This window comes from Manacus vitellinus, unplaced genomic scaffold (genome assembly GCF_001715985.3).
Source record: "Manacus vitellinus isolate BGI_N305 unplaced genomic scaffold, ASM171598v3 scaffold_3_pilon, whole genome shotgun sequence".
Classification (NCBI taxonomy): Eukaryota; Metazoa; Chordata; class Aves; order Passeriformes; family Pipridae; genus Manacus; species Manacus vitellinus.
Window position 1 is genome coordinate 46,300,106 of NW_021940535.1, and position 7,177 is coordinate 46,307,282.

A 7,177-nucleotide genomic window follows, 5' to 3' on the forward strand; every position below is an offset into this window, starting at 1 on the left:
TGAAGTTGAGGTACGTTGTCTCGCTCTCACACTTTCTTTCCTAAGACATTGCAGTAGTAACATTCAGACATTAAAAGCTGTTATGAAATAAGACTTAATGGTGAACACCATGAAAATTATACTTTAAGTGTTTTTTTTAAGACCAGGCTATGAAATGTTTATTTCCATTTACTACTAAAAGAAAGAAAGACTATAACCACACTCTCACTAGAAAAACATAGTTAATGGTTGTCTTCTCTAAAAAAAACCAAACCAACCAACCAACAACAAAAAAAACCCCCAAAAAACAAAAACCCAACCCCCAAAAACCAAATAAATTATGGATACCTGTTTTGAACTAGCAGCCTTAATTGCTAACAGAAACTTCTGTTACATGTGGCTGATTTTATTCCTCATACCAAGGAAGTATTTGCTTTATCCAAATACTGAAGAAGATATCCTTTTACACTGCTGACATATCATTTTACATAGTTCAAAGCAACTGAAGTGTAAATGAGGACTGTCTTAGTTACTCTTCCTATAACAGTTGTGGAAATTCATTTTCACACAGAGTTTGGAAACCATGTAATTATTTTGATTGTGGATCAGGGAGATGTAGATGTGATGGTTAGCTCTGTTCTGCTTTTGCTGTAGAAGGCAGAGTTGAAGAAACTAGGCATTGAGTGTATTTGCTTTTACCTTCATCAATGTAAAGTAATCTTAAAATCAAGGAAATTTGGTTTAAGAACGAACTACAGTATTGTTTGGATTTTATTTGTTTAAAATAAAATTTCCTTTTCTTTCTCTTAATTCTTACAAAAGCAGATGATGCAAAATGACTTGGCTTTTGTGTTACTTCAGGTGAGGGATGAACAGCACCAGTGTTCTTTGGGGAACTTCAAGCTGCCTCTAAGCCAGTTGCTAGAGAGTGAAGACTTAACTATGCATCAGCGGTTCCAGTTGAGCAACTCTGGTCCAAACAGCACTATAAACATGAAGATTGCACTCAGGGTACTCTAAAACTTTTCACACTGTAAATGTCTGAATATTTAGGGCTGTTGTGGCTCCTGGTCTACTGGCTTTTTGAAGAAGATAATAGTACATTTCCTTTGATGTCAAATGCCAAGTGTCCTTAGTTGTTGCAGTGCTATCAGTACACAAAATAACCTTTAATTTAAAAATGTTCTATTTAAAAAACAGACAATGTTTCAAACAAAACAGTGTCAGTTGCATTAATTAAAACTGAGGTTCCCCGTGGTTTTAGGTTCGGAAATCACATTAGGAATCTGGATTCCTTCAAATCTCTTGTGACTCAGTAGGGTACAGATCAGAAATCACCTTTGTCTAGAAATGGAACTGAGGTCTTGATGATTTAAAAGGAATAAAGTTTATGGGGAAAGGAAGTATGTTCATAGTCCTGGACAAATTCAAACCATCTTTCAAGCACACTGGAGTTTTGAAGACAAAACATGCATACTTGAAAGTTGGTTTTCTTTTTCCCCAGCTAAATTATTTGATTTAATAAGGTAGTATATCTCTTTGCAAACACTGTCAAACTTATTTTTTCTTTTCTAAAACCCTTTGTTGTTTACATGTCATTAATAAATTAAAATAACCTATACAAGAGAAAGTACGGACAACGAGTGAGAAAAAATTGTGATGTAAGATTAAATTTCAAAAAACTAGAAGAAAGAAATAGAATAGCTTTCCAGATAGCTAGAGCTACAAATTAAATAGCACTTGCACCAGAAGCACATAGAATATGGGAAGGGAATAATGAGAATAATGAGAATAATTCTAAATTAATGGAGAATTTCACACTGTTTCAAAGTTACTGCAGTTGCCACAAAGAAGGTGGAGCTGTGTTTTGCCATGCAAAACATTTCCTGTTATAGAGTGAATAAATGTGAATATTTTTGATTCTACTTTAGCGTCTGAACTTTACAACTTGTCACAAGCCAGTACTCTTGTAGAAACAAATTTATTCCTGTTTTTTATACTCAAAATAGTAATCTCATCTGTATTTCTCCTGTATCTAGGTCCTTTCTCTTGAAAAGCAAGCGAGATCTCCAGATCATCAACACTCAGCCCAAGTAAAAAGGCCATCTGTTTCCAAAGATGCAAGAAAATCATCTTTCAAGCCTCAGGTTCCCGTCTCGCCTACACCCGACTCAAACAAGCCTCTTCCAGCTTCCCCAGTGACTGACAGTGATAAAAAAACTGATGCAGCTGAAAAAAGTCAGGCTGCCAATGCCAGCCCGCAGTGGCCGACGGATCTGAGCCGCAGCTCCTCCAGCCTGCACGCCTCCAACTTCTCCTATTCCCCCAGCCACCTGTCGGTCAAGGAGCCCACTCCCAGCATCGCCTCCGACATCTCCCTGCCCATCGCCACGCAGGAGCTGCGCCAGAGGCTCCGGCAGCTGGAGAAGTAGGGCCTGAATCACTTGGGTTTGCAGCACATCTAAGCTGGTTTACAAAAAATGTTACCAGTGCAGCCAAAGGAGGAGTGCTTAGCTCTCACTGCAGTCATATTTTTCCACTGTTCTGTCACTGTGATTTTCTGCTTGTTCTCGGTACCTCAGTTAAGACAGATTCTGCAATTAGAAGTTACCACGGCCATCGTCATCTGAAAGATAAAGTCCACCTAGTTCTCGTGGCTGCACTCTGTAGTTCCATGCAATAGTTCCCTGTTTTCACCACTGAATCCTATTAGCATTAATTAAACCAATTAAGGTTGAATATAGCTGGTATTTTTTAATTACTCAGAGGGATAGTTGACTACAAAGAATGTTAAATGAATAGTCAGTTACTGTTCAGTCAGTCAGGATTGCTGCAGCCGTGCTTCCTTAAATTCTTGATTTATTTTTTTTAACTTGCCTCAATGGCAATGGCCAATGGGCAGCTGTACATACCAAGTACAGGCAGCTGAGCAGCAGTTCTGCTCTGAATGGGAGAGTGGAAACCATTCCTTCCCTACTCATGTAGCTTCTCTGTGAACCTAATTAGAAATATTTTAATTTTTTATTTGTAAGGGATTGAACTGATTCATCTTTTTCTCTATCAGAGTTCACAAAATCAATACAATAATATAGGTTGGATGGAACCTCTGGAGGTCAGTCAAGCCTCTCTTCAAAGTTGAATCAGGTTTCTTGGGCCTTGTCCAAACAAGTTTTAATATCTCCAAGGATGGAGATTCTATAAACCTTCTCAACAACTCTGGTGCTTAACCACTCCACTGTGAAAACATTTCTCATTTCTATTGAAATTTATCTTGCTGCAAGTTGTCTGTGACCTCTTGTTATTTTACTGTGTACAGCCCCGAGGAGCCAGACTCGATCTTCTCTGGAATGTCTGTTTTAAGTACTGAAAGGCTGCAGCTGAGTCTGCTGTTGGCTGCCTCTTCAGTTTGTACAAATCCACCACCTGCTTATGAGCTCCAGACCCCCATTTATCTTTATGGGCCTCTGCTGACTTGTCTTCATTTTACCAGTCTTTCTTCTGGCCCAAAACTGGGTTACACTTTGTTAATCATGATAAATATTGAAATACTACTCCTTATTTCATACACAAATGTCATAATTTCTCATTTGATAAGAGTGGTAAAGCTCCAGGTAAAGAGGTCATTTATTGCAGGCCACAAATTTTTAGGTGCTCTGGTCATTTTTTATCTTTTTGAACTAAGAAAATACTGAAGTGCTTCATTCTAATTTTTAAAGGGAGTTACTTGAGAATTTTAATGGAGCAGTCACTCTGCAGTAGGTATTCACAAGAGGCAGGCCTCTCCTTTGAAGTGACTTCAGGTGACTGAAAAATGCTAAATATGCCATATACTGTCCTGTGCAATATGGAAAAATATGAAATATATGGAAAATACTCATAGTAAGTTTACACAAACTAAAATGAGCATTTCATGGAGATGAGGGAGCTCTGCAAATATTGGCCTATTCAAAATTCCTAAACATGGTGTTTGCTTTTTATTTAGGCATGACATGTATTTGTAAGTGTAAATTGATTCTAATCTTACTTTGATTGTGATATTAGCTATAGAAAAGTGAAGTGGTTGTGTTTATGCTGTGGTTTGAGCTTTAAGACAATAAGTGGGTTTAAGTATCACTATCTTAATCCCAAGAATATCTATATTGTTATGATTGGCTCTGGGCCATAGGTAAGAGTAGCCCATCACTGAGGTTTTCACTGCAGTTTGCACCACTGTTCTCTCCAGTTTCCTAGACATTGCTTTAATGTTTATTTTAGGGTAAGCAAGTTCTTTACTGATAATGGGTTTCAAAGTACTGAGGAGCAGCTGACCTCCAAACTGACAAGAATACCCGGCTTATTTTGGAGAGCAGAGTTTTTGGACAAGGAACATGAAACTGATGGGAACATGGTCATGTGCTCTCTTTCACATTGGTTTAGAGAAAAATTAAATGGATAATTCATGATTTCTGGGAAAACTACCTGGCATATCTTTCAGTTGGGCCTTACTTTTAATACGCATTTTAAAAACTAAGCGTAATGTTCTGCTTTTTCCTGCAGTGGAACAACCCTGGGGCAGTCTCCACTAGGACAGATTCAGCTAACAATTCGTCACAGTTCACAAAGAAACAAATTGATTGTGGTGGTGCATTCCTGCAGGTGAGCACAAAATACCCAATTTCGTTTTATATTTCTTTGTAAATTTTTCATAGCTTGCCTTACTTTTAAATTGGTTGTCTTTGTTATTTTTAAGGTAACATATCTGTAAACATCAGAATCACTAAAAACTTTGTTGAAGATTTTGCTGTGATTTTGTATTTGTCTATTATGCTTCTGTCAGATTTTAAATGAAAATGACCTATAGATTTTTATCAGCAGTGTCTGGAAGTTGTGTCTAAGAGACTGAATTTTGCACAGAATGGCTAAAACACATGATTTTTGAGGAGCCATATCAGGACTTTGATTTGGAATTTAGGAAACGTATTCCCACCTCTGTTGTCTGTTTACCATTTCTCTGGTGTTGAACAAGTCACTGCTTGGCATTTGTTTTAGTTTTTGTTTTCCACTGCTGTTACCTGTGTGCTGTATCCTGCACACCTTACTTTGTGCAGGATGCTCCAGAACTGCTTCATGTACTAAATGAAGTGATAGTAGTGTAGACACTTTACATTCAGCAATGTCCTGTTGATTTTCTAAGTGCTTTTCCTCGTTTTTCATGGCCGCAGAAATCTAATCGCGTTTTCAGAAGAAGGATCTGACCCGTACGTGCGAGTGTATTTACTGCCCGATAAGAGACGCTCAGGAAGAAGAAAAACACATGTATCAAAGAAGACATTAAACCCAGTGTTTGATCAAATGTATGTTCTAAACTATGTGTAGTAGTTTTATGTCATATAATTACAAAGCTGTTGAATCAAGGTTTCTGAGCTTTCCTGGACAGATGAAGGTTGGAGCTCCTAGTTGTCACCATCACATTTGACCACACCTTTCTCTTCTGCTATAATGGCTCTTCCGTCCTTCTATTCCCTGTTTTCACTACAGCCCTTCTTGCTCTTCCCAGCCACTTCTCTCCTTCCTGCCTTATCCTGCACCAGGTACATCCCCCCTGTGCTGGTGGCTAAGCAGCAGCGTGCACTCTGCTGGCAGGTGACCAGCACACGAGTGCCTTTGGCTGGCCAGTGCTGTTGGTGTCCCTTCCTGCCAGGAAGCATGTTTGGCTGGTTGCCTGGCTGTTGCTGCCTTCTCAGGGGGACTGGCCAGCCAGTGTCTCTTCATAGTCAAATTGCTCAGTCAATMWGCTTSKYARSMMYTYYYMRSMWYCMRGGRRKYMRGRAAWTTYCYYMWWAAWTWWWKYYYKGGCCCATATGTTGAAAATTTTATGAGGTTGTGCAACATTATAATGCAGAAAAAGACTTATCCTTAAACTCTGCTTTTTGATAGTAGTTTCCCTCACACATCTGCCCCTTAGTTTCCCACCTATCACTTTTCAATTAAGACCTTTCTCTATAGACAGAAAATTAACCCAGGGAAAGCAACACTTCAATCCCTTCTGTCCGAGGGAGATCTGTAAGTCATTACTTAGAGGCTCTGGTAGGTTTTCCTGGTAGTGCAGGATGCTATCTCCTGTTCATTCCAGGTAATAGATTTATTTTACTGTGCCTTTCCAAGTAAAATGTATTGCAAAGCAATAAAGCTGTTTAGGAATTGCAGTGACAAATAGATGTAGGTTGTGGTATAACCTTGTCCTCACTTTCTCAAAGTTTCTGCTCTAGCAATTACATTCTTCCTTAAAAGTGGATGTGTTTCCTTAGTGTGCCAGAGAAGAAAAGAAGCTCTGGTTATCAAGTATCAAAGATCAGTAAGACTGACCAGTCTTTCCCTTTTGGAGAATACTGATACTGAGCTGTCAGTGTAGTAGGATTCCACATTCTCTTCTCTCTGGGATCAGTACTTGACTTTTCCCTTGTTTTGTTTTACCAATGCCTTCTAGATATCAAAAGTAACAGAAGTCTCAAACATTTGATGTTGATATTGAAGCAAAATTTTAGGCAAAACATTGGGCTTTTTTTCTTCATTTGTCTCAGACTTCATTTTTTTATCTGGGGAGGAGGATGGCTTGGTTTTGATTTGAATTGCTATTTAGCTGTAGGAGCTGACCTTGCACCTTGGGTACAGAATTCCCTCTAAAGCATCACTTTGCCTGCCAGGTTTGATTTCAGTGTTTCCCTGCCTGAAGTACAGAGAAGAACACTAGATGTAGCAGTGAAGAACAGTGGTGGATTCTTGTCCAAAGATAAAGGGCTGCTTGGCAAAGTAAGTTGACAATAAGCAAATTCTGTTAATACAGCATGTTATTAAATAAAGCTAAAATCCTCTTGAGATATGAGCTTGTTAGTGTTGATTGAAGCACCTGAGTCAGGTATGAGGCTTTCAAAAAATATGTCAAGCTTTAGTAAGGGAAGGAACAGACTGCAGAGCAGACAAAAAATGAGGCAGTAATCTCTTCTAGAGAGCATTAAGTTCACAGTAACAAAAGAAATGTGCTTGTCTGACTTAATAATCATATCACCAGAGAAAGGAAATAACCAGGAGAAACCAGATGATATCTCAGAAAATGTTCAAACAAAACTGGAAAGACAAGCAAGAGTTCTTAGAGGAACACACAAGAAATTAAAATTCCAGTTTGTAAAATCCATGAGAAAGAACTGCTACTGGAGACATT

General features: G+C 38.6%; 1 protein-coding gene across 1 annotated transcript in view; it reads left to right on the forward strand.

The window, feature by feature from the left end:
* ESYT2 (extended synaptotagmin 2) overlaps positions 1-6,953 on the forward strand; it is an 83,973-nt gene extending 77,020 nt beyond the window's left edge. The window contains exons 17-21 of the mRNA XM_029961906.1: positions 841-990; positions 2,019-2,407; positions 4,516-4,614; positions 5,181-5,312; positions 6,663-6,953. Of these exons, the coding sequence (XP_029817766.1) occupies positions 841-990; positions 2,019-2,407; positions 4,516-4,614; positions 5,181-5,312; positions 6,663-6,777 (885 nt within the window). The 3' untranslated portion in view covers positions 6,778-6,953. The remainder of the gene's footprint in view (positions 1-840; positions 991-2,018; positions 2,408-4,515; positions 4,615-5,180; positions 5,313-6,662) is intronic.
* The last annotated feature ends 224 nt before the right edge of the window (positions 6,954-7,177 follow it).